At 42.2% G+C, this 26693-nt stretch overlaps 1 protein-coding gene across 2 annotated transcripts in view; it reads left to right on the plus strand.

Moving 5' to 3' along the window:
• The window catches only part of sema3fa (sema domain, immunoglobulin domain (Ig), short basic domain, secreted, (semaphorin) 3Fa), a 67184-nt gene that overhangs the window by 19659 nt on the left and 20832 nt on the right, over positions 1-26693 (plus strand). For both annotated transcript variants that reach the window (XM_054783621.1, XM_054783622.1), the window contains exons 3-5: positions 19826-19986; positions 20085-20147; positions 25115-25234. In XM_054783621.1, coding sequence (XP_054639596.1) covers positions 19826-19986; positions 20085-20147; positions 25115-25234 — 344 coding nt within the window. The remainder of the gene's footprint in view (positions 1-19825; positions 19987-20084; positions 20148-25114; positions 25235-26693) is intronic.

Here is a 26693-nt window from a genome sequence, read left to right on the forward strand (position 1 = left end):
GTGCAGGCATGTCAGTGCACTCAAGGGTTCAGGTTTTTTCTAAATACACAGTCGTCCCTTGTTTATTGCGGTCGATTGGTTGCAGGCCCGACTGTGATAAGTGAATTTCCGCAAATTAGGACTCAATATTAATAAATGGAATATTTTCATAGTTACATGTAGAGCATGCTGGGAGGAGCTGGATGAAGTAGCCGGGGAGGGGGAAGTCTTTGCTTCCCTGCTGAGGCTGTTGCCCTGCGACCGGACCTCAGTTGTAGAGGTTGGATAGATGGATGGAGTCTCACCTAAGTCATTGTTTTCAGGAAGCTCCCACATTGTATGGCACAGGCTAAAATTATTTGAAAAAATAAATAGTCCCAAATGATATGAACATTTTTTCTATGACATGGGTTGAAATCGGTTGAAATGTGAAATGTGAAAAATACGGGACCTTGTAAATACGGGACCTCCCATTCATTTTCATTGGGAAAAATGTTGTCTGAATTTTGGAAAATCTGACAATGTTTTGATCTGAATAAATAGCAAACTATTGCCGAATGAGCTGAACAATTTGATGTTGGAATTGTTAAAGGGGGGTTAGAGGACAAAAAACAGCAGACTATGAAAGTAGAATTTTATAAGAAGCATTCACACAATGATGGTTAACCGTTCCCATGGTTCTTATTATTTTTCTCATCAAATGACAATTACTAACACAAAAGATGACGGCCGTGTTTTGTTTTGGTGTTGCTATGATGTCAGCCACTGTAATGTGTATGATTTTGGTGGAGGATTGCACTTGTTTCTCGTAACTAGATGATGCAATGTGTGTATGCTTTGCGTGTGAATGCTGAAGAGATGAAGCAAAACTGAAGTGCTTTGAAAAAGTATTGAAAGTTGAAATGTAGAATGAATGTAGCATTAGTTTGGAAGCTGAAGATCTGAAGCTGGACTGAAATGCTGTGGAAATATGCTGAAATGGGTGCACAGTTAAATGTGGAACTGTTGAAATATAGAATTTATATAAGGTCTTTTAAAAGAACAAAAATAAGCAGAATGCTAAACGTAATAAAATTGTATTAAACACGATGAACAATTAGACTGGCCTTGAACCCTCAGTCTTCAGAGTGGGAGATGACTACGCTACCAATTGACCTATGTTAACCTGTAGAATAAGTGGAAAGTTATAGTAATATATATATAATATCAAAATTGTCGGGTCACGTTTCACCAGTAGTGGGTAGGACTGGGCGATACATTGTTATTTTTAAAATATCGATATTTACTTTCAACACGATATCAAAACCAACCATATCCTTGATATCGATGTAGACTGGATTTATGCCCGGCGGCTCCAGTCGATTTGACAGCGTCTGTGGTGGAAGAATTAGTCAGCAAGGAATAAGCGGTAGCTCAGTAATGTGGAGGTGCTTTGATTTCAGAGCATAAAAAATCTTTTTCACCACCTTAAAGCTTGGCACAAACACCAATACGAGGAACGTGTGAAGCTGCGCGCTCCTGTTGTGTTCCTCATGAAAGGAAAAGCAAAGTGGTGTTCTATTATAAAGAGGCATCCTATCACATTGCTAAGATATGCGGCTATTAGGGCTTCAGGATAAGAGCCGACCACTCTACCAATTGAGCTATGTTCACTTGTAGAATAAAGTGGAACGTTATAGTAGCATATATTATAGAAATTGTCAGCTGACTTTTCACCAGTAGTGGGTACCATTTAATTTGTCCATACATTTTTAGCAGACTAAAACCAGCAGAAATTGAAATGTTGGGAAATAAAAATGCCGACAGAATGTTGAAACGTATAAACCAATGGGGCGTGGCTCCTCGGTTCAGTCAATCAGAACTTCCTCTAAATTAGAGGACAGTGACTTCTGTCTGACGTAATATAATTTTATACCTACTCAGAAATTGAACCGGAAACAAACACTCGACCGCGTGAGCCGTGTCTCCTCTGTCGAATCAGCAGAACAAGGGGGCACCGAATAATTTGCCCATTCATTTTCAATGGGAAAATTGTCACAGAAAATATGAAATTACACTAAATGTTGGAATATTTTGAAAAGTCTGAATAGATGTCCACCTTTTCCTGAATGTGCTGAACATTTCGATGTTGGATTGATTTGAATTGGTTGAGAAACGAAGGAGGAGTTAGCAGACAAAAAATGAGGTGGAAGAACAAGAAGCGGAAGAATAAATAGATAAAGAAATATGTGTCACACAATTCTGATTTATACTGTTATTTTCTATTTACCTATAATAATCAGGCATGTAGCGCACACAGTGGCATGGCTGCATGTCCCCATCTATTCTGGTGTGAATGTTGTGAATGAATCACCAAGTGCTACACATGATTGTAACCTGACCACTGGAAAACTGGTCTGACCGACTGCAAACAGACCAGCCCTAAGCAGGGAAACAGATTCTTGCTTTTCACTTGTCATTAATGAAAAACGGGGGGGAAAATGACAAAAAGGGAGTACAGGAGAGGAGCCTGATTTAAGACTGGTGTTGATCATACTGTTTGTCTTATCAGTGCAAAGCGGATGGCGAAGCGCAGACTTATGAGGAGGTATGAAGGTGTAAGATAAGAAGGTTTTAGCCTCTGTATGTCTGCAATCACTGGCCCTCTTTCTTTAAGTGGAACTGTGGCCAAGATCTGCTTCGGATGTTGCTTTTTTTTCTCACCGCCGATAAGACTCCTTTCCTTCCTCCCGTCTCCTTCTTTTTATCTCACTATCTGGCTCTCATTCCTCAATGAAAGCCGTCACTTCCAGCTAATACTTAGTTTTTGTCATACTTACAGTACATGAGCATCCCACAGCTGGGAGTGGGAACGTGTTGCCTAACTGCACAAGAACCTCACCATTTTAAAGGCCACATCACCCTTGCACCTCATTCATGGATTTCATGAATCTGATGGTGGCTAATTGAGTTTGTTTATTGCATGCCCACAGTCAACAAGGGTCATGTGATCGAGGTGCATTGTCTGATTGTGACCCAGCGGACCCGCCCTTATTAATTAGAATTCTCCTCTAACTAGGGCCTTTTGCAAGCCTTTTTTTCTCCACTGGCCTAAAACAGACTGACCCTTGTGGTCATGGGTGAGACAAAGGGCACAGGGTCACAGGGTAGGATGTCCCATCTGTCCGTCAAACTTGAAAGCCAGCAAATCAACAGGCAACTGGGAGGGGTGAGAATGTCACTCAGCAAAGGGGAGCAAAAAGGACCGCGGATTACACAGACAGACAGTAATCTAAAGGTCTGTCAGTCAGCCCGACCTTGGCTGCCTCGGCTCTAATGGACGGGCTGCGATGAGAGCGCGAGGCCCGCTGTTGGGCAGACATTTCCCATTATCCATTAAAGATGTAATGGCTGCCAGCGCTCTTTATCTTGAGTGGCGTTTTTGTCGCTTTCAAAGCAGGCGTTTAGCCTAATGGAATGTGGACGCTTGTTTTAGCCTGTAATTATTTTCTCCTTTCATTTTCAAGCAAATTGAAGCATTGAACTTGCTAGGGGATCAGCTTGTGCAACATTTTTAGAGTCACTCGCTCAATGCTGATGTCACAATGGTGGAGATTACATGTTGCTGTTAAATTTGTCACGCCTGTTGTCTGCATCGTGTTCTTACAAGCGTTTAGCAGGCTTTTGCACACTGTAATTAGAATAACGCATGCCTTTTTGAGGTTGCTTGAGAAAGCTTTTTTCACAAATGAATTGTATAAAGGTAATAAACTGGGGCGCATGATAATTACCATATCGATATGAGGGAATTATGACATCATACCGATGTTACACCTCATTAAAGGTAAACGGCGTATTCCACACACAAAATATTGCTAAAAGTCAGTCAAGCAAGTGTATATGCAAAGGAGCTGACGTCTGCATTGACACCCAATGTCAATTTGAGAGTATTTCCGGGTTATTTCTCTGTTTTGTTTTGTCAGTATTCAGACAGTAACGAAAGTGATGCTGATTCAAAATTAGAAATATTATGATTGATAGTCATTTTTATTTAAGTGCGATTTATATTATAGCAGTCCATTTTATATTCATTGGGTTTTTTGTGTTTTCGTTTATTATGTTGTTATAATTTATTTTGTTTAAAAACTCTTGACATTCCAATTAATCAATCAAATCAAAGGTTATTGCTTTTGATACAGTGTACTCTCGCATTATTATGCCATATATTATCATTACATCAATGGAAAAAGTGGTCTGAAAATAATGTTGACAATAATATTGTTTATTGGCAATATTTTGTAGGACAGTTATCGTCCAGCAAAATTTGTTCTCGGGACAAGCCTGGTACCACGCAATTGTAGTCATATTGGAGCTTATCCTTTCTGTATGATTTCCTACCAAACCCTCAGGAGAAAACATTGTTCAGAAATATCTCTGTGCTAACGGTCAATGGCATTCCAATCCTGTCACCCCCCCTCCCCAAATCCCCAGCTCCATCTCCCCTCACTTCACCTCCCACCACTATTCTCACCATCATCAACTCCATCATCGGCCACTTTCAGAGAAGATGGATGTCTCGGCCACCCCCCACTACTATGTCTCTTGACTCCTCGCCTGTCATTTTTGTGCTGCTGAGACGGATATTAAAATCTGTTTCTCTCGTCATGCACTCAATGCCGGCCTGTGTTGCTTTTCTTCTTACGGTTCCCACCAAAGTTTTCCTGCTTTGGTCCATTGAAATAGTTCAAGTCTCTGTGTGTTGTTGTGCTACGCTGTTTAGAATAAATGCGATGGAGAGACTTGATGATAGCTGGTCAATGTACCGCAGTTTCTGAAAGTGTCCAATCGCAGGGCGACAGGGTGACGTGCTGCTTTGGCAAGGATTCTGTGTGAGCAGTGCAGGGGTCTGGTGTAATGTGGGGGAGAAAAACACACACAAATATAGTGTCGCTCTCACTGAGGCTTTTAACAGCAAACATAATATTGTTCCTCGACTGCTCCCGGAGATCTTGTATGTTTTTCTTTGAGCGGACACTGGAGAGTTGATCGAAGGTTTTGCTGGTTGATTTATTTTTCCTAGCCAAGCTTGTGGTTGTAGAGCTTAACAGGCTGTAAAAAGGTTGCCCGGAGAAACCTCCAAGCCTCATTGATCCACGGGTTGGCCAATGCACTGCTAATGGAATAGATAAAGAGAGGGTTGTTATATTGGATCTGCTTCTCTTGACCTTGTGTGTTCACGTGTCAGCCATGATTTGTTATGGCAGCAAGCGGAACATGTATTGATATTTCATTGGAAACTTTTGCTGCACTGCAGTCCAGGCTGGTTATGCTTGTTTGTGTCTTTTGTTGCTAAGCGTCTTCTCAGCAGTACATCAAACAGAAAGACTGCCAGTGAAATGATCAGCTCCTCCCTGTGGGCTCAGACAAGGATTCTCCATCTGAGCACCATGCCATGCTGCACCCAGCAGCCTAATTGCTGAGCATTATGTGCTTGTCATGTGACATTAGTGTATAAGGCTCGGCTCTGGACCTGTGCTGACAGATACCTGGTCGGGGGGTGACCCTTCTTTTGTTAGGCTGTACCCTAGGGTCAAGTGGGCGTGTGCAGTGATAGGCAGTGGGGGTATTATCTCAACCGCGCTGAGGCAGATGGGCTTCTGGCAGCGGCCCATTAGTGGCTTGTTTGGCGATTACTTCACAGATGCTGGCGACCTCTGAGCTCGATTCGCTGCCCTGGATCTGGCCATTTGGGACCGAGGGTGGGTCTATACGCACATTAAAGACCTCTGAGTGACCTCGGCGCTTCACTTCCAAGACTGAATAAAGCTTATTAAAGGATACAAGCTGAGCCATGCGGTGAGTTTAACAAAAGCCAGCAAGTGAGTTGCATACACTGTATGTGCATATACACTCCCGATCTAATTTTAAGACCACTTCAAAAATAGCAAGAATGTACATTTTGCACTGTTGGATCTTAAGGAGGTTCTAAGTAGAACTTCAAAATGCAAAAAGAAGAAATGGGAGTGAGTGAGTAAGCAATTTATTGCAAACAAGCATTAAAGTGAAATAGGCCGTTCAACAGCTGATCAAACATTTAAGACCATAAAATAGAAATAAAATGTACAAAAGGACTGAGTAATGAGTAGCTGTGCCATTCTTGTTAATGAGGTGAAAAATGGGTTTGGGCATGCTTGATGCCAGTGTTTCCAGTAGGCTAGTGGGAATGTTGCTCCAGGTGGTGAAGATGGCTTCACGGAGGGCATCCACTGCCTGGAACTGATGTCCACTTTTGTAAACTTCCATCCGTCCATCCCCAAATGTTCTCCATTGGATTTATATCAGGGGGACACGCAGGAAGTTTCAAAAGAGTGAGCTTATTCCTCTGGAAGAAGTCCTTTGTGAAGTGCAGCGTTGTCTGGTTGAAAAAGCCAATCATTACCACACAGACGAGGGCCTTCAGTCATGAGGGATGCCCCCTGCAACATCTCCACATAGCAGGCTGCCGTTTGAGGATCAGCCAATGGGATCCTCCCGTGCATTTTTTTGGGTCTACCACTTGACTTTTTTGTTCCATGAACCTCAGGATGTTTGAAGAAGTTTGAAATGACTGTCTAACTGCGTCCAACCCCAGCAGCAATGGCGCGCTGTGAGAGGCCTTGCTTGTGCAGCTCAACAATCCCACCGTGTTCAAAGAGAGAAAGCTTTTTTGCCTTTGCCATCAAGAGATCATGACAGTGTGAATACCTGACGCTAAATGATTTTGGCTATTAAAGGCTTTGGACTTAAACTTTGGTCAGCTGATGAAATAGTGCAAAATGTAAATTTTGATCATGAGTGTACAGTATATACAATAAATGTTCTAATGCTCTGGAGTTATTTGCTTTTATCGACCACGCACCCGGCGACTATTGGAGGCTCAGCAGTTCATTCAATGGAGTTAGTTAAAGCATTACTGCAACATCAGTGCGTTTAGGTACTTTCGCTTCCAATGGACCGTCCCTAATTCATCTCCAACAGGGGACCTTTTGTGCATAACCTCCTTGCTTTTGTCTGCAGGTTGGCTAACACTAAACCATACGGTGTGTGGACACAAGAGTTACTCATTGAACAATCAATGTCATCATAGCTGGGAAGCAGAAGTGAAACATTAAGATGCGTCATAGTTTGTGTGGAAAGCTTTGTGTTGCAGTATTTGGTAATTATCATTTTGTAATTTGATCATTAGATTCCCCTTTTTGGAGCTTCTGCTGTTCTGGGAAGACTTTTGATTTTGGATTTTGTCATCAAGAATGCCTTTATTGACCTTTGTGCACTGGAGCACAGTCATGCTGGAACCCAAAACAGTCTTCCCAACTGTCCATAAGGGAAAAGTGCACTTTAAAAAAATTATTTCCCATCATCCACAATCCTTGGGCGTTCTAAAGATATAAAACCAGGTAAAAACAGTCAGGTAATTCATGCACGTAATGGGACACACCTATTCTGCCTATAAAGGCTGCTATTAAAACATCTCCAAAAAGCTCCAACAAGGTTTTATGGTTTTATATCCATGCTGTGAGCATGTAGTAACAAGTACATTCATGATAACATGGAATACTTACAGTATTTTGCTCATTTGATGCATTAGCGTAACTTCCTTCCTGGGTGCATTGATTTCACATAGCAACATAGAAAGGAACGCTACACCTAGCGTTAACTTTTCCTAACTCAAAAACAAAAATACATCAGCAGTGGTGGCAGCTTCAATACGCAGCGTTATCTTTCGCTAGTGGCCTCAGGCATTGTGAGCAAGTGTGTGGTGACACTAGTCGCTAGCCGGCTAGTAGCTAGCCGGTGTGGTGTGGTTAGGTGTCACTACGCCAGTAACGTAGTTCTTGGGTGTAACAATGTTAAAAACAAAAATAATAACAATGTAACTGTAGCTTGGTTAATATGCAGTGCACATTATGTATATGGAGCGTTGTTGGTGCTTTTTTTTTTTTCAGAAGGCTTTATAGGTGGAATAGGTGCGTCCCATGACGTGCATTCTTAGCTGCCCCTTTTTATCTGTTTTTATATTTTTAGAATGTACAGAAAAGAGAAAGACATGTGCTTTGACATGTCACATAAGGATTGTAGATGATGGGGAAAATTCCCCCCAAAAAGTGCACTTTTCCTTTAAGATGCCTTACAGTTTGTGCGGAAAGCTACGTGTTGCAGTATTTGATAATTATCATTTTGTAATTTGATCATTAGATTTCCCTTTTTGGAGCTTCCGCTGTTGTTCCACTGGAAGACTTTTGATCTTGGATTTTGTCATCAAGAATGCATTTTTGGACCTTTCTTTGTGCACCGTGGCTCAGTCATGCTGGAACCCAAAAGGGTCTTCCCAACTGTTCTCCACTACTTGTTGATTTAAGAGTTGTCTAAGTGCTTTTGTGATTCCTGCCAGGTTTGTCTGTTGGGTTTTTAAAGATATACAGTAACTCTGAACTCCTCAGACTATATGCCAAAATACTGTTCACTCCCCCAAACTCAGCGCAGTAAAATGTCAAATTAGTCATTATTCTTTTCCTGAATATTTCTAATTGACAGTGATTATGTTGTCATGTTGAGTCATTGTTCCCTTTACTTGAAATTGCCTGAATACAAAGGTCCTTACCAATTCTTGGATGCTTTCCTAACTGTTTACCATCATTAAAACGTGTCTTTCTTCACCTTGGAGCTAAATAATCCACTGGTTAAAGTCAGAGTTGGAGGTAAATACATCATCAGTGTGTAATCATTCCCCCCCATCGCCCCGCCTGCTTCTCCCACCTGTGGGGTGCCGGGCACTAAAGAAAGGAGTGAGGGAACCGACAGAAAAAGGCACACGTTATCTCACTGCGCTGGTATGCAGACGGGCTATAAATGATAAGATCGGGCAAGCCAAAAGAGAGGAAGCTCAAGGTAATAAATCAAAACATCATCAGGCATGCAAAGAGAGGGAGAGTGACGAGAGATGACACATGTATTTAATTTTTTATTTTGGAGAAGGGCTGCCATAACAGTTTCAAAGAACTGTGTTGTGGATGGTATGCAAGCCTGGCAGAAATGCTCCAAGCGACTGGAGGCAAGGAAGGAAAAAGATGAACGATGTTCATATATGTACAGTGTTTTCCCCATCACTCATTACTGGGGTTGTGGAGGATAAACCGACGCAACCGGATATCGGGTTTGACAAGTGAGAGATGCATGGGTGTCAGCCTCCTGGATGGATAAGAATCAGCCATAAATCCTCAGATGAATGCATTGTAGAGACATGCACCGGGTATCGCAAGACTAGCAACCGCTTGACAGTCTGTCACCGCGACAACCTGGGCTGCCAGCGAAACGATGGTCACGCATGCTCCGTAGTTTAGCGAGACTGAAGGCCAGAATGGATGTAAATAGCACTAGCAGTGCTAGCATTAGCACCAAGCTAGCTAGTCACCGGGAAAGAGTTTCAACACATCCGCAAAACATATGTACATTATAGCCATCTAATTGATCTTATTTATGATGTTTTGTGTAACACTAAGACAGGAACTACATCAAATTAAAAGCACTAAATGAATACAGAGCCACAATCCACCAGTACCAGCCTGGACTTTGTTTTTCAGAGAACAAATATACACATTAGCACTCAATAAGGTCATCAAATCTTACCTTTATGCATTCCCACATAGTATCAGCATTTGGGAGCAAATATGAGGTGAAAGAAAAAGAGTAAAAATACAGTATAGTAGTCTATCTGTGCAGCATGAAACAAAGTTACATGGTGCGTTCAAGGCCCGTCGAACACAGTGGGGCAATTCGCCACTCGTAACAAACATGCAAAAAATAATTGCCAATCTTTCCAAAATCAATATCCATTTATGTAAAAAAGTTATGTAGTTATGTAGTTATTTTATGCATTTTATTTTTTATTTTTTAAATCATTGCACCTAAATGTTTCCCACAGCCTGGTGGTGGGGAACCCCTACCTTACAGCATGCTTGGGGATATGATGTGCTCTTTTACACATTTGAAAAGTTTCTACCATTTACATCGGCACTGGTGCCATGATGATACAGAGTTCTGGGAAGTATTCATCCTCGACACCCAACTGCTCTAATAACAGTAGATTGAGTAGATTGATAGATTGAAATCAAAACTACTTTTTTAGCTAGCAAACACAGCAAAACACCCCACACCGCTGAGTTAGACTGGACACTTTTTGCAAAGCAGAATTGCTGGAGCATAATCACTTGTGCATTGGTATGCAAGAGTAATTTCAGTTCCGAATCATGCCGGTATCCTGCATATAAACAAATGCAGGCATAAAACAGGCGGTGTTAAGGCCCATTGGCATTTCCTATGTATCTCTTGAACACCACTCCAACTAGCTAAGAATGAAGTCAGTGGGCTGATACAAGAGCTGAGCGGGACACCTCAGTGCTGTCGGTAAATTTTAAATATCCGCCCTGTGTGCCAAAAAGGTTTTACCTCTTTTCTTTCGTTCTAGAAACTGGCAGCTGTGGTCTCAATCAATGTTTTTGTATATCTTGGCACACAATAAGGGTATTTTCCCCTCCCTGTCATTTCATGATTAGAATACATTTCCTTCTCCTTCAGCAGCTGTTGAGGGGCGCTCTACGTCCTGCTATTGGCTGACCAGAGAGGCACTCTCTCAATTTCCATGGCTCTCTCCTGTCTGCTTTGATGAATGGGAGTTCTTAAGTTGGCTGTCAAACCCCTCACCCTGTGGGACTCCTTCCCTCACAATCACGAGCACTATTTGTGTGTTGTGGGTGAGAAATGACCACAGGGAGTTTTGTGGATTCTCTGGTAGAGCGGTTAGTGGTGGCTGTTGTCCCTGGTGAACCTATGCTAAATTTACCTCCTAATTTACCTCCTAATTGCCTCCATCTCATTGCCTCCAGCTAGCGACACACCAACCGTGAACTTGATGGACTAATTGGTTGAGAAATGGATTTATTGACAGCTTAGTGTGGGACTAACTTCACTGAGAAGTGGGCATGAAGAGGTCCATCTTAGGGAGCATTGTGCATCTGGGTGTGTGTTAGCACAGCTGACAGGGAGGAAGAGTATTTGTTGGGAGTGCAAGGGCAGAGGTCAGCTAGGGAGAGGAGGATTTTCAGTCTTTCAAACCAGCTCAGTGTCATCATTCAGCCCGTTCAAATAATCCCCTTAACCTGGAGTTGTCACAACCACGCTCCGCCGCCACGCTCAGCGGCATGGCTGCGAGGGACAGCGCAGCAGCAACAACAAGAACAAACACCGCTTCACCGTTTTTTGTAGCAGTGCACGGCAGCACGTGCAAACGCGGGCCCAGACGGCACCACTGGCTGGAGCATTTTGTGCACAAACTGTGGTGGAGGGGAGGAATAGAGGATTTATTTATACTACAGTTGTATGCAAAAGGTTGGGCACCCCTGACAATTTCCACCATTTTCATTGATAAAACATTGGGTGTTTATCTTTTATTTCATTTTGATATGTCACATAACTGATGGACACAGTAGTATTTCAGGAGTGAAATGAGGTCTGTTTTGTTTGTTTTATTGGATTAACACAAGATGTGCAATATGCATCAAAACAACATTAGGCAGGTGCAGAAATCTGGTCATTTTGTTGATTTAAATACCTCTAGCACTGGTTAGTTGGAACACAAAATGGGTTTTGTGAGCTCAATAAGCCTTGAAATTCATAGATAGATGCATACAATCAAAGGTATTTAAGGTGGACAGTTGCAAGTTGTTTTTCTCTTTGAATCTCTTGTGCATGCAAAGGGTAAAAAAAGCTATCTCAGAGATGTCATGTATTACTTTCCACTGTGAGGAACATCATGAGGAAATAGTAGAGCACAAACACAGTTATTGTTAAGGCCAGAAGTGGTACGCCAGGAAAAATATCAGAGAGGCAGAGGCGAAGGATGGCGAGAAGTGTCAGAGACAACCCACAGACCGCTTCCAAAGAGCTACAACATCAACACAAACTGAGTCGCCTGAGGTATGTAAAGGAACATTTGGACAAGTCAGCTTCATTTTGGAATAAAGTGCTGTGGTGATCAGTGCTCCCTCCAAGCTGCGCACATGCGCAATCGCGCACTGCTCTCGTCTTCTCAGTGCACAGCAAATCCATGCAGCGCACAAAATAAAATCCAACCTGAACTGTAAATGAAATAAGCATCATTTATTCTGTACCATTTTTGAAATGCAACTCAGTGAGTGACAGGGAACAACAAGCGGCAACAACACAATGATGAACATTGCCCAGCTAATGATAAGATCCTGTTTGCGCATATTGACTCCCGCAGCCAATCAATTCATTAACGGCGCGTCACGTAGTACGTGCCGCTGTTTCTCAGGTTAGCATATACCTAATGCTGCAGCGGAGTTAAGAAAGCTAAATGCTGCTTGCTAACCCGGGCAGTGCAGCATCCACTCACCAAGCCAAAGTAAAAAAAAAAAAGTTAAAAAACAGTTCTTTTAAGGTGGACTGGCTGTCAGAGAATGTGCAAACAGGAGAACAAGAGGTGAAACTGGGTGAGATTTTGTCATTTTCAAAATTGATAGAGTATGACAATTTAATATCAGTTTTTGTGTGGGTGTACATTTTAGTCCACAAGGGTGTCCAGAGGATAGTACATTTGAGGGTAGTACAAGGCTTAAGTACAATTTCTCCTTTATAGTATCATCATGACCACCCTGCTTTCTCCATGATGGGGAGATAATCCAGATTATACCGAAGTGTGTTAGAGGTCTAGGATGAGCTTTCACCCTAGACCCCGTGGGACCTTTAACCTTTCACCTGTTGCTCTGGAAGGCAGCTGTCCTTTGCAGCGGGTGCTGGAGGGAAAAGATTTTAGTAGGCGAAGTAATTTTCTCCATGCATTTAATCCTTTCTATCATTTTCATTCCTTTCCATGTAAACTACTGTATTTTTTTTTATCAGATCTAAATGACCTTCCCTCCACCTGACGCGTGCATGAGTCCGTTGAGCTTCTAATTAACCTTTCCTGTCATCTGAAACAGGAGATATAGATTTCTTTTAATCTCCTCTTCTTGCTCATGAAGTCAACTCACTGTTTGAATCAATATATTTTCTCCAGCCGTGTAGGCAGGCAGGCAAGGCAGGTGTCTGTGATTTGATGCGGGGGATCAGAGAACTCTATTTCTATGCACACACACACACGCACGCACACACACATGCACAGTGTATCGGTGTTAGACGAGCGTGAAGAGCATCTGAGCGACAGCATCCGGAAGCTCCGAGATAAGGAGTAATCTGGTTGCAATTATTTCTGCTTGACAGGCGCAGGTAAGCAGCAATCAGCTCCTGTGACGCGTGTTCTGAGTCAATAGAGCCGACCCCGCTGTGGGTGGTGACGGAGTGATTATGAGGCCCAAACACAAAGCCGAGGCAGGTTGGGCTGATAAGGCTGTTGGGCCCTTCGGATAGCCAAAGTCAACGCTCCAACAATACACTCACCCTGGGCCTTGAATGCACAATAGATTTAAGCTTTAAATGGCTTCTTAAATGACCTTCATGAACATTATACACACTACTCTGATCCCCAAAATGGACATTGAGTTAAATATCAGACTAAGACTAATGGCACTGATCATCCCTACTAGGCATGGCCGTGTTACCGGTTTCAAGGTTTCCCACCGTATGAAAAAGTCACGGTTTCAAAACCACTAAAATAGTCCGTTGTACCGTCCTATGGTATGAGAGAAAGTGGAGGTCCAGCGTGGCCACTACGTGGAAATACTTTGTATTCTTCGCAGTTGGATCTGGGCTTCCATGGGCTGAAACCACAGGCATGAGCTGTGTTGCCAAAAGTCGGCAACTGAATTGTTGCAGCATAGATAGCAGTGACGTTAGCTGCCTCGTTAGCATCAGGCGGCGCCGGTGTGTGACAAGACGCGTGTCCTCGTAGAGTTTTGCATCCCTTAGCGTGTGTATTTAGTGTGTATTTCACATGGCTACCGGTACTGCCGCATTGTGTTTTTAATGTTGTCAGATTTATCGGTATGACGTCCTAATTCACCCCTAATAAAGAAGACCCTACACGTGACCTTTAGTGTGAAAATATGTGCCTACTTGGTGATAAATAATATAACTTAGAGCAGGGGTCACCTGCACTTAGAGCTACTTTTCAAAAATAATAATGGCCACGAGCTACTAATTTTTGTAGAAATGATTTTCATACCTTTTTTCAACCCAAACAGATCAAATATGCTTGTTTTACCAAAACATTCACAAAATGCTGGTATCCACAACTCACATTTTATGTTTCAGAATACTTTTCTTTCTAGTGTTCTCACATTATTAACTGAAAACCTGAATGAAAAGCAGGCTTGCGGGCACCTCATGTGGTCGTGGGGGGCTACCTGGTGCCCGCGGGCACCACGTTGGTGACCCCTGACTTAGAGCATTTTATGTTTGCAACAGCTACGACTTGTAAGTCATGGTGGGGGCCCCTTAAATATTATCATGGACGTTTCTTCCTTCGAGATGTTTGTGGTTACTGTAGATTGTGTTGCTGTTTGCTTGATGATTTTATTTAACACATTGTTTATGACTACAGAGGCAACACATACATCAGTTTTGACCAGTTGGCGTCAAAAACAAGACGCATAGCTAGCCTGAGATTCTTTATTTTGGCAGACATTTGTGCAGACAAGCCGTAGCACGGTGGGGCCACGCCTCGACATCGAGCGGGTGAGAAGCCAGCATGCCGCAGATGCTTGGGCGAGTATGTCGGATTTTCTGCAACCTGCATCCTCCCCTAAATCCCCTTTCATCTTTCAGCAGAGACTCACTTAGACTCTGGTGTGCAGGCATAAGAAGGGGGAGATTGGGGAGGCTGTTAGTGGCGTAACAAGAAGAGATTTCTTCACACACTCCATCTCTTATTGGGATAACATTATATTTATAACTACAGGTTTAATAATCACAGGCATAATCATGGTTGGGTGCGTACTTTGGTTGTAAGGTCTTATCCTCTGGTCTTTGTCTGTTTATGTATTTCACCGTGAAGGCCAAGTGTTCCCAGACATGCGGAAGAGGGTTTTCAAGCTCTGGTGTCTCCTTGCACGCAGCAGGTCTACAGTCGTCCCTTTTTTATTGTGGTTAAATGGTCCCAGGCCCATCCGTGATAAGCGAATTTCAATATTAATAAAGGATTCAATATTAATAAAGTATTAGTAGTATTTTTGTAGTAAGAGCATAGGAAACCTGTTTAGGACTTTTTGAATATGGTTTTTATTAGGGGTGCACGATAATGATTGGGCTGATATGCAGTGATTTAACACGTAAAATACCTCCGATAGTCGATAATGAAAGGTTCTCATCAAAAAAAGGTTCTCATCAAATTTTGTGTGGAAGTGGTAAGTTTTTGGCGTCTTTGTCCTTCCCCACAACGTTTGAAACATTTTAAGTTTCGAATAAGTACATTGGAGACTCGCTAGCTTGCTCTGTTAGCACCGGCCGCCTGTTATGTCCCTGCAGTGATCCAGTAGACTGTGCAATGTGGTGTAAACCAAGAATAATAGGAGTCTAAAGGTGACTATAGGGGTGTTATTTCATGTCTACAGGGCTCTAATAATGTTAAAACCCATATTTAGAAATTCCTGAACAGGTTTCCAATGAAAATCTTTGAATCCTACTTAGCGGGAATTCACTTATTGCGATCGAGTCTGGAACCACTTAACGGCAATAAAAGAGGGATGACTAATTAATTTTTGAAAAAATGTGGTAGAGTCAGGGGGCAATGTTCAAATCGCAAAATGGGACAACTGTACTTCCTGTCCCTCACTCAGTGTATTCTGCGTGGGAACCCGGTACACCTTTGTACCATAGCCAATGTTCCGCTATGAATAACTAGATGGGAGGATGACCACATCCAGCAGGTGGACACTGCAGGTCATTCACATTTGTATGAGAGTAATGGGGAACAGATTTTATTTGAACACAATTTGTATTCACCAAGGGCATGAAACAGAACACAAACTTCACAGAAAAAAAATCCATTTGGCTTCAATTTGTCTGGTAATAATTATAAAGTTCTTGCTGGGAAAGACAGTAATATACAACAGACCCTGTGGTTTGTATAGAAACACACTGTCATTGTTCAATTTACCACTGGGTTTGTTTTTCATACAAAATCAAGGCTGTATTGTGTTTTCTAGCATTTTTGGGGGGCTTTTGAACGCAAGCACCACAAGATGAGCAGCAAAACCCCATCATGTCTCTTAGGATTTACAAGGGCGGCAAACTGTTGTCTCACCACGCCACAGGCGTTATTTGTGTTAAGGCATGTCTCCTCTCTATAGTATGCCTCTCACCGATGAGCACATCATCTTAGAAACCTTTTTACAGTCATTGTATTCCACTTAAAGGTGGATAAAGGAGTTCTGAAGATATTATATATATATATATATATATACTGTATACAGTATGTATTCCACAGATATTATAGGCATCTCCGGTATATTGCAATTTTATGTAGTTCAAGCTGAAATGAAGACTGGTGGTACGACGAGGCTTGCGAGCATGTGCAAACGTGCAGGGCGCACTTTTTTTTCACACCCCAGGCAGTGCTCCATCTTTACAAAGCCTTTAGTTATCACAAATATGCACACCTCCATGAGAGCGCCATGCCCTTTTATTGCTTGTCATATGATTTCATATTACACACATGGCCAAACATCATTAACACAATATGCCACAGGGCTCTTTGGGGGAAAATGTGGAAAAGGTTGTATTCTGAAATACAAGCTCTTATTATTTGAATGTAATTTAGCAGCTAGAAGTGTGGTAAGTACAATTTCTAATAATAATAAAATTGGGGAAAATGATACAAACCATCAAACCTACCATGAACTACAAGCTACTACTGTTTTGACCCAAATATAAGACAAACCTGGATGTAGGAAAAGAAGCTGTATCATTTTTGAAAACCATGTAGAAGCCTGGTAGAATTTCTGTTGAAAAGTATATATACATTCCTTAGCTGCTCTTATATGAGGACTGTGCTTCATAGATCACCATTATCCGAAAATTAACATCGCAACTCCTCCTCTGTTTTTTGCTAACTTGCTAACAATCTTCCAGCGGGTCGCTGTGTCACAACTGCATCGGTGTCTGAATGTGTGTGACTGACAGGAAGTTGTTTGGCGCCACCTACTAGTTTGCATGTATAAATCACCAGACCTCACATATAAGAGGACACATTACAAATAGCGTACTATATACAGTACAATTTGGTTTGCTTGTGCTGGGGATGTTATCCAATCCAAGTGGTTCCAATGAACCAATCAGGTTTGACAGGGTTTGATGGGACCTTTGACTTACTGAACAGGGCATAGCATGTTTACGGTTTGTATGTTGCACGCCATTTTTATATTATAAAGTACGTGAAGGAAAGCATTTTCCCTTCAAGTGCACTATGCGATTTGCTTGTGTTCTTTAGACGCAGCTTAGTTTTACTCCTGCAGCTAAGCAGTCACGTGTTGCTCACCGTTTTGCACCACTTTGTTCCCATTTACACTCCTCTGCATGCAGGTGTGCTCAGTGTGAAGTGTCTTGCCATGTGAGAGATGGGTTCTCCTTATTTAGCTGGCAACATCCTGTAATATATCGTTTTACCTCCCGCCACCACAAGCTGAGAAGCCTTCAGACTTTCTGCCGCTGGACGCTGGATTGTCTGTATTTGAACACGTCCTTTGCAAGCGGAGAAGACCATGCATGACTTTTTATTCCAAGTAAAGCAGTCAGATGTTCTGGCATCTCCTCGTGGAGGAGATCAGTGAGTTCCAGGGAACAGCAGGGGTGTTTGTCTGCTCCCACTGAACAGGAACATGAGCAGCTCCTCTGGTTTTCTCTGCAAATAGGCTCAACTTTCTTGAGGTCTACTTTCCCAAGAACACTTTCAATAGGAGCAAGAGATTCTCCTTGTTTGCTGAAAAGCTTGGGAGGTACCGAGCGCAGCAGAAGAAAAGCCTGTTTTTTTTTTTCAGTGCACCATATCCTCAATTATTCCCACTCCCTCCCCAAAAGCCTCCCACCTGACAAGGAGGGGCGGATGTTGCAATGCTGGGGAGCTGCTGTGGAAAGTGAGAATTTGCAGCAGAAGATTATAGCTCGACCTGTCATTGCCATGGCAGCTTTACCGAGCTCAAAAAGAAGCAGAGAAAAGTCAGGATCACAGCCCTATCTGGGGTTTGAAAAGAGGTGATGTTAAATCACAGCAGCCTTGGCTCAACATGGGACGGATGTAGTGCGAAAAACCGGAAGAGAACAAAAGGAATGGTCATTAGGAGTTTTCTTGACTTGTGCATACAGCACAGTGGTTAATGTTGGGTTTCAGTTCTTCCAGCTGCGTGCCCCCTCTAGCTTGTCAAATAAAAAAAAAAGTGGCAGTCATTCACTACAAGAACAGTCCGAGTTGCAGTTTGTTATTAAACCATGCAAGTTTTGAGAATGGAAATCCGTCTTGCCAAACAAAGTATGTATGTAAAGTAGAGATGCTACGATCGATCGGCCATCAGTCAATATCGGCTGATTTCCGTAAAAAAAACACGTGATCGGCATATGCCAATAAATACCTTTCAAAGCTGATCACAAAAAACGTGCGATGGCAAAACCCTACATGTGTGTTGCGTCATGTAGGGTTGCTAACATCCGTATTGAGCCAACAAGGGACGCACTGTGTCCCATATTTCCGCGAGAATCAACACTAGTCTGTAAAACCTCAAGGGCTTCAGTTTGACAGCTTGACACAGACGACACCAATCCATGCCAGCGTGTTTGATCACTCCCTGATCAAACCTATTGTTTTTCCACTTTAATTAAATCTTTGTTTAGACGCTTTGCCTGTCTGTAAGTTATCCGTCTAACATTCGCCGGACGCCTCACATGTGCCTTACAGGCTGCCATAGTAAAGTATCGATTTCGTCTTGGGGCGTGACCCAAGATGGCTGTGTAAACAAACCACAAATACAACAGTTTGTGACGCACCCCATATTGCCTGCTAACCAAGCAGGCGAACGCAAACTAAGGCAAAATTTTATTTAAAAAATTTGGGTGTTAACCGAAAAAACGCTCTAACTGGGGCGGACATTAACCGAGTTACCACTGTACTGGGTTACTTCAAAGGCCCCTAGTGTTTGGCTTAAAATTGAGTGCTGTTTTTCCTCTGTCATATTTACAAATAATAAAATATCTCTATAAATAATGCACATTGGATGCAAAGTTGTGTTTGTGTGATCATTTGTGGGGAAGAGGGTCCGTAGATTTCATGGCATTTTTTAAATGGGACTCAAAAATGGTTAATAACTTCTGATGTTTTAAGTAAATATAGTTATTTAGAAGAAAGAAGAAGAAAGACAAATCATTTAACATTAAACTAGTTTATTCATGTCTGAGCATGTTTATTGTTCAAATTGTTGAATTGCAATGTGTGTTTAGTACAGTAGAAATGCACAATGTTGTTTGCAAGCACCAGAGAAGCAGCAAGTCATTGCATTGCCTTATAAAAAATAAAAAAAATAATAATAAGGAATTTCACTTTGGGGATTCTGAGGGTTTCCTGCTCCATTAAAAATGACCATGTGGCCATCACTGTGTGTATCTTTGAGCACAAGTGCGTGCATGTGGGTGGTTTAGCATTGTAAAGATAACCTTATTGCCCATGCAAACGAGGATATATACAGAATTTGGCGCCACAATGGAGCGGCCTCTCATGTGACCACGTCTGTGATTTGTGTTTCCCAATTTTACGGTATGTTTTCCTACCACCGCAGCTTGAACAAAACCATTTATTTTCTTCCCCTTCTTTTTTTTCCCGTCTTGACAGAGTTAAAGTCGACCGGCACCGCTCACCACTTCTCCTTCTTGCTAAACTCCACCGACTATCGAATTCTTCGCATGGACGAGGACCACGACCGCATGTATGTGGGCAGCAAAGATTATATACTGTCTCTGGATCTGCACGACATCAACAAGGAGCCACTCATTGTAAGGGTTGTCATGCAAAAGCAATAAACTCCAGGGGGTTCCACTAAAGTTCTGTAGCTCAGCCTGTCTTTCTTTTTTTTTGTTTAATTTTTTTAAAGATCCACTGGCCTGTTGCCCCTCAGAGGAAGTCTGAATGTGTACAGTCTGGAAAAGACACCAATGTGAGTATTGCAAGCACACAGTTTTATGAATATAACTGCATATTTACTTAGACACTTTGATATAACTCAAGATCAGGACTTTTCAAAGTGTGGCTCTCCCCTCAGAGAATATACCTGTAATACAGCTACAAATTTTTTGTATGCACATATTTGGGTCTTTGGACCGTCTTTCCAACCAAAAAGTATGACATTTTTAACATTAGTTGCCTATGTTAGAAAATGTGTTTCAGCGATTCAGGCTCATTGATGTAGCAATCCAGCGAAATTATGTAAGGCCATCCTCACACCAAATTGAAAGCTCCCCGGGCGAAGATGTACCTTTTGTCTTTACTCACAAGCAACTACATGGAACCACTATCCTGTCTAAACCCAAACCAAAGCGGGGCTGCAGTGTTGTTGGATGCATCTCATTACATCACCTTCCAGGCACAGAGGACATCGGAGCAAAGTTGATTCATTAGATTTAGAGTTCCTGTTGGGGCTCCAGACCTTGATTTGGGAGCACAGGGGCGCTCTCTCTGCTTCTCCAAAGCTGTAATACTATATTGACTTCAGGGCTGTTTTACAGAGTAAAACTTTTATTACAGCTTACTGCAAGCTGCTTTGACTAAACTCTCCCCTTGTTTTTGCCCCTTAAAGGGCCAGCACATCATGTCTTATACTGTAGCTGCTGTCGTAAGAATGGGCACCAGCTTATTTACATTAGACAGGACGGCCCCTCCAAAACTGGCTGCTCTGAACAGGACTGTTTACAAGGGGTTATAATGTATGGGTGCTCTATTTCATCATCCTTGGGTTGTTTTGACACAGACATGTGATTAAGACACCTGTTTAATCTATGAAAACATGAATATATCTCATTCATTGATAGTTTAGTTTCTACCCATGTAATAACAGAAACACATTACGGCAGGCCTTTTGGATGAAAAGTCTAGGACACCTCATCATTCATTCAGGTCATTCCTGCTTACTGTACTGCGGTCATCAACGGGCACGCTGCTGTCACACTCAGCTGCCTTGATTGCTGATTGCAAATAGCTGCTATCAATTGTGCACAAAGGAGCAGCTGCTTGGAATGTGCCATGTAGTATAGTCAACATCGGACGCTGGGAATACAGTATTGTATGCATGTATCTACATCTTAAAGTAAGGATGCTACAATTGATCATCCACTGATTAGTATCATCTGATTTCCATGAAAAACACATGTGCTGATAAATGCCTTTCAAAGCTGATCACCAATCACCAACCCTACATGTGTGCTGTGTCACGTAGGGTTGCCAGCTAGCTAGCTAGATAGATACAGTAGATGTGGCAACACCAGCTCCCATCACACTCGTGTTGCCATTACTTCGGACTCCAAATGTAACTTTTTAGCACAGTTACATTTTTTATTTAAAACAAAAAAGCAATGCGGTTAGTTCGGAGCTCGCTTTTGTCCCACAGGTACGTGGATATCACGTTCATACTGAAGTTTTCAAGTGTCACTGAGCAATTTAGCTGTCTTGTTGTCATGATACTAATGATGTCTCATCCTCCAAACACTATTTGTGTGTGGTTGTTTAATGAACATAAAGCCTTATGATGGTGATACTGTCACATGGGTCTCTCAGCTGGCAAGCTGATCTTGAGTAGCTCACCAAAGGCTCAAAGAATATTTGCTTCAAGCCTTAGTAGTTTTGTATTAGTAGTATTTATTAGTAGTAGTGTTGAATTCAGACTTTATGCCTTTATATAACGACAAATGAGCATAAAATAAATTAGCATAAAAACAATGGCCACACTGTTTGAGTGGAAATGATTTTGGTAAATAAAGTAGTGTACTATTGAAATGTTGCCAGTCATAAATGAAAGAGAAATAGTTGAAGTGTGGACAACCCTGCAACCTGGACACTCGATTTATTCTCTTTTAACTCAAGCACCACACATTTCTACTTCATAAACATATTTATTTCTATTATTTTACTCTCTTCATGTTGTTGTCTTAAACTAAAAAATTAATTATTCAACAATTTATTTCCCACATATTTGTATTACTCCAAAACCAGGTTTGTGTCAAATAGTACAAAAATCCTTTCACAAAAATAAAGGCAAAAAAACCCCTCCAAAAAAACGTATCCTCCCAAAAGTTGACTTTTTAGTAATTACGCATTTGCCAGGGCCCCTTGGAATTGTCTAACAGCGGCCCTGACCAATACAATTAATCATAAATACACTGAAAAATGTACACTTAAATCCATGGATCGGTATTGGTATCGGCCGATTTCATTCATGGATGATCGGTATCTGAATCGGTGGCATAAAACCCTGATTAGAGCATCCCTATTTAAAAGTGATGTTTATGGGATAATGTGGTGGGTCATTCTGGGTGTGGTACTGATTTAATGCAATTGGCAGTTCCTTGTTAAATCTCATCAAATAAGTTTTCCCATTTCGATAAGTTTACCATTTGTTGTGCTCTTCTATAGCACATTTTGTTCTCTTGGATCCAGAATACACTGTCCAGATAAAATCTTGCTCTAAGGCGCTTTGACTTGCACAGGAAGCCAATTAATTATCTTGTAATCATTTCACATTTTGCTGTCAAAAGTAGCAAAAAAAAAAGGAGCTAGCCTTTAAAAGCTTACAGACTCCTTTAAAGTGTTAATATGATCCACACGTGCAAACACACTAATCCTGCCCCCCTCCCACCCCAATCGCTCTCCAGTGTAGCATGGAAGTTAATCATTGAAATGCATACAAAAAGCAGATCCTTGGCTTTGAGGTAGTCCACACACACACACACACACTTCATCAGAAGAAGCGAGGTGGATGCTGGTGGTGGTGGTGGGGGTGTGTGTGTGACAAGGCCGTGGCTAATAACTCCTCCCTGCTCGTAGAGAGTGCAGGCTGCTGTTTATCCAACTGGAATGTTCATTTGTGCGCGCTCAGTGACCCGTTGCCTCTCTGCCTCGGGCTACTTCGTATGGGCCTCTATCTGTGTGATCACATGGACTCGTACGAGTGCAGGTCTCAGTGTGTGGGTTTGAAATTTCATCAGTGAACAGAGAAGCAGCACCGGCTTTTGGGCAGACAACTTGGCCATCCTCACCTGCTCTCTAGCGGGAGACAGACGATGACAGTTCAGAGGCAATTCAGAGGGGACGTCGGTTCAGGCGGTGAGGTCAAAGGCAATCATCCCCGTTGTGCTCTCAGTGGGGGAGCACAACTGTGAGCTGAATAATGCAACACATGCGTTACCACACACGCTTCTGAAGAATCGTCTAACTCGTGCATCTGTTGTGTCTCTATGATGCGCCAAAATGTCTCATCCCCCGTCCTGTGTACAATCTTTGTTTGTGAAGCCCCCTTTCTTTTTCACCACCTGTCACTTGCAGGCGACATTAATCTAAACAGACATATTGCCTGTCAGAAACTCTAATATGGCTTTTTTGGGCGGCAGTGGCTCAGGAGGGGAGAGCAGGTTGTCCAGAAACCGGATGCTTGGTGGTTCGATCCTCGTTCGATCCTTGCTCCTTTCACCCGGTTGCGTCCCTGGGCAAGACACTTCACCCACCCTGCCTCCAGTGCTGCCCACACTGGTGTATGAATGGAAATGAATGTTTGGTGGTGGTCGGAGAGGCCGTAGGCACCAATAGACAGCCATGTTTCCGTCAGACAACCCCAGGGCAGCTGTGGATGCATCAGTTTGTGACTGAGGATTGAATGAGTAATGAGTTCACTTCACTGTGAACCACTTTGGGTACCTTGAAAAGCGCTACATCAAATCTAAACCATTGTTATATTGTTATTGTCATTATCATGATTATTATTATTATTATTATTTCCACAGGCAATACAGTGTAGGACCTTGTTGCTTTGTCTATTGTATGCCACAGTCCCAACTAGTCATGGACCGGTTACTGGTTTCAAGCTATACCACGGTATGAAAAGTCACAGTTCCAAAACCACAAACATTTTGCATCACACCGTTTCTACTAGAGATGCACGGTATATTTTTTTTCAAACCGATGCTGATAACTTTCTGCTTCTCAAGACCGATATAGTAAATTCATATATGGTATGTACTTTTTAAATTTGTTTCATTTTTGGGTAGGTGGAAAAAAGTTTCTATGACTGGAGGGTTTGTTAGCACTAACAATTCTTGGAGCAATGTCGTCCTCGCCATACAAACCAAGCCTTTCCATCCATGGTAACACTGGATGCCACTCAGTACAGCAGAAACACTCCATTTTTACTTCAGCATGGCTTGGCAAGCTCCACATTTTCACCAACAAGTCATGCTGGTCTTTCTGCTCCCACGTTTCACTCTCTCTTCTTGTCCGCTCATCTTCTAAAACCTGTAGCTCATCTTCCGTATATTCAGGCTCACAAAGACAAGGTTCTACATCCTCGTTTGTCCAAAGTAGTCATCGGCGGTGGCTCTCACAAAGTCTGCCATGATTAGTAGTTGCAAACAGACACGCGCTTTCTATGCTGCTGTTGTTGACGGAAGTAGCAGTAGTTCCTTGAGAAATCAATGCACCCAAAGCCTGTTTGTCCAGTCATATTTTTTCACTGTACTTTTCTTTAAAATTTAAATCTGTTAAAATTTTGTTTCATCTTGTGAGTTGGGTGTCTTGTCACACCCCGAGTACTGTGACATTGTGAAGTAGAGCGTCATCCCTTTCCTTGGGAAACTGGGCCGTTTTCCATCATAATAACAAGCCCAAACACACAAGCGATAAACCACTCATTTTCCAGTGAAAAAAGGCAACATGTCATTTTGATGCATTTCTTTAATTGTGCAGCATAAATACACATACGTACACAGGAAGTGGGTCTCTGTGAAGGTGTATTATTTGGTGCTGATTTGAATTTGTTCAGCCTCTGCAGAGGTCTGCACTCCCCGGGGTGCCATTCTGTGATGTTTGTTTTTCATCTGGAGAGAATTTCTCCTGAATCCCATTTGATCGTGCTTCCCTCAGGGCGAATGCGGCAACTTCATTCGTCTGATCGAGCCGTGGAACCGCACTCACCTGTACGTCTGCGGGACGGGAGCGTACAACCCCATCTGCACATATGTGGATCGAGGACGCCGGTCACAGGTAGCAAAAGAACTTTTTTCTGACCTTTTACCCTGCTCTCCTTCTTTAACAGCATTATCTGTCAATCTAGCTCAGGTCACAGAGGCTCCCATGGCTCTCGCTCTTCAATTTCATGCACTCCGCCTTTGTCCTATCTTTTCCTGTCGCTATCGATTTGCACGCTGACACTAGCTCCAAGGACAAATCAGCTTCTATAGAGAGTCCCATTATAGCCAAGATTTGACCAAGCAGTACAATTCGATACGCGCATTGTTGACTTTCCATGGTCAAAGGTTGGGAAGCATAGCAAGAAAAGTGGCAGGAGAAGACTACTTTAGAGCACTTTTGGGCAAGAACCTCAAGGGTGGTCCACATAGCAAACACTGAGAATTGCATAATTTTACATCCTTCACTTAAAATGAGGCTACAAATCTTCCCCATTCCAATCAATTCTTTCCTTGTAATTCCACCCCCTCCACCTGTTTATACAGGGCTAAGACTGTAGCGCTGTCTTTCTGTCTAGTTAAGAGCCTCTGAAAAGCCATCACTGCTGATGGAGACTCTCATCCATCATCTGCCTCATTGGTCCGCTCCCCTCCTTACTCCCGCCCCCCCTGGCCAATGCTGCCCTGCACACTCCTCCTGTTTAGTGTCAAACCTCACATGGGGAAGGGTTCAGATTGCTTTGTAGAAGGCATTCAGCCTGCTTTCATTTAGCGTGTTGCCCCTTAAAGTAGTGGTTCTCAACGGGTGGGTCGGGACCCAAAGGTCAAAAAGTCAAAAATTACATGAAAATATGCTACATACATCCAGTGTCTTACTTGTTTGTTTTTTTTTTAATTTGAAGTAAAATTGTGCGCAATTTTAGTTATCTTCCTCTTTGGTATAAGTCAAATATCTGATTTTGTGGTCTTAACTGGTGCAATTTCTTTATTTATGCATTATTTGCATGCCGTTATCATGTCCTTCATTGACAAAATGCCTTAATAAATTCCTCTAAAAAGCACAAAGGGCATGTCATTGTCAGTATTTATGTTTCAATAGATGACATAGCTGATTTCATTGAACAAATACACTTGCTTGGTTTGACTTAAAAGTATTAAATAACATAAAAAATAAATCAATCAATCCATGAAAATATAAAATATAGAATGTAAAAGTGACTTAAAGAAAAGTGTAAAAAATAATAAGAAACAAATAAAAATGACTTACAAAAGTGGGTTGCGACTTAATGACCGTTGGAAAATGTGGGTCCCACTTTGAGGCCATTTGAGAGCCCCTGCCTTAAAGGCCTAAAAGCTCCTTGGACCGCAGATTTACACTCAGTGGCCACAATATTAGGCACATCTTCAAATCCAAAATCTGTGTCACACATTCTGCTTTTACAAAAAAAAATTGCTAAATTTCAATTGCCGCTCATGGGTACCGGTATTAATTTAACACTGTCTTGTTCTTTTACAGTATTGGCTTTGTGCTTTGC

This window comes from Dunckerocampus dactyliophorus, chromosome 8 (assembly GCF_027744805.1).
Source record: "Dunckerocampus dactyliophorus isolate RoL2022-P2 chromosome 8, RoL_Ddac_1.1, whole genome shotgun sequence".
Taxonomy (NCBI): Eukaryota; Metazoa; Chordata; class Actinopteri; order Syngnathiformes; family Syngnathidae; genus Dunckerocampus; species Dunckerocampus dactyliophorus.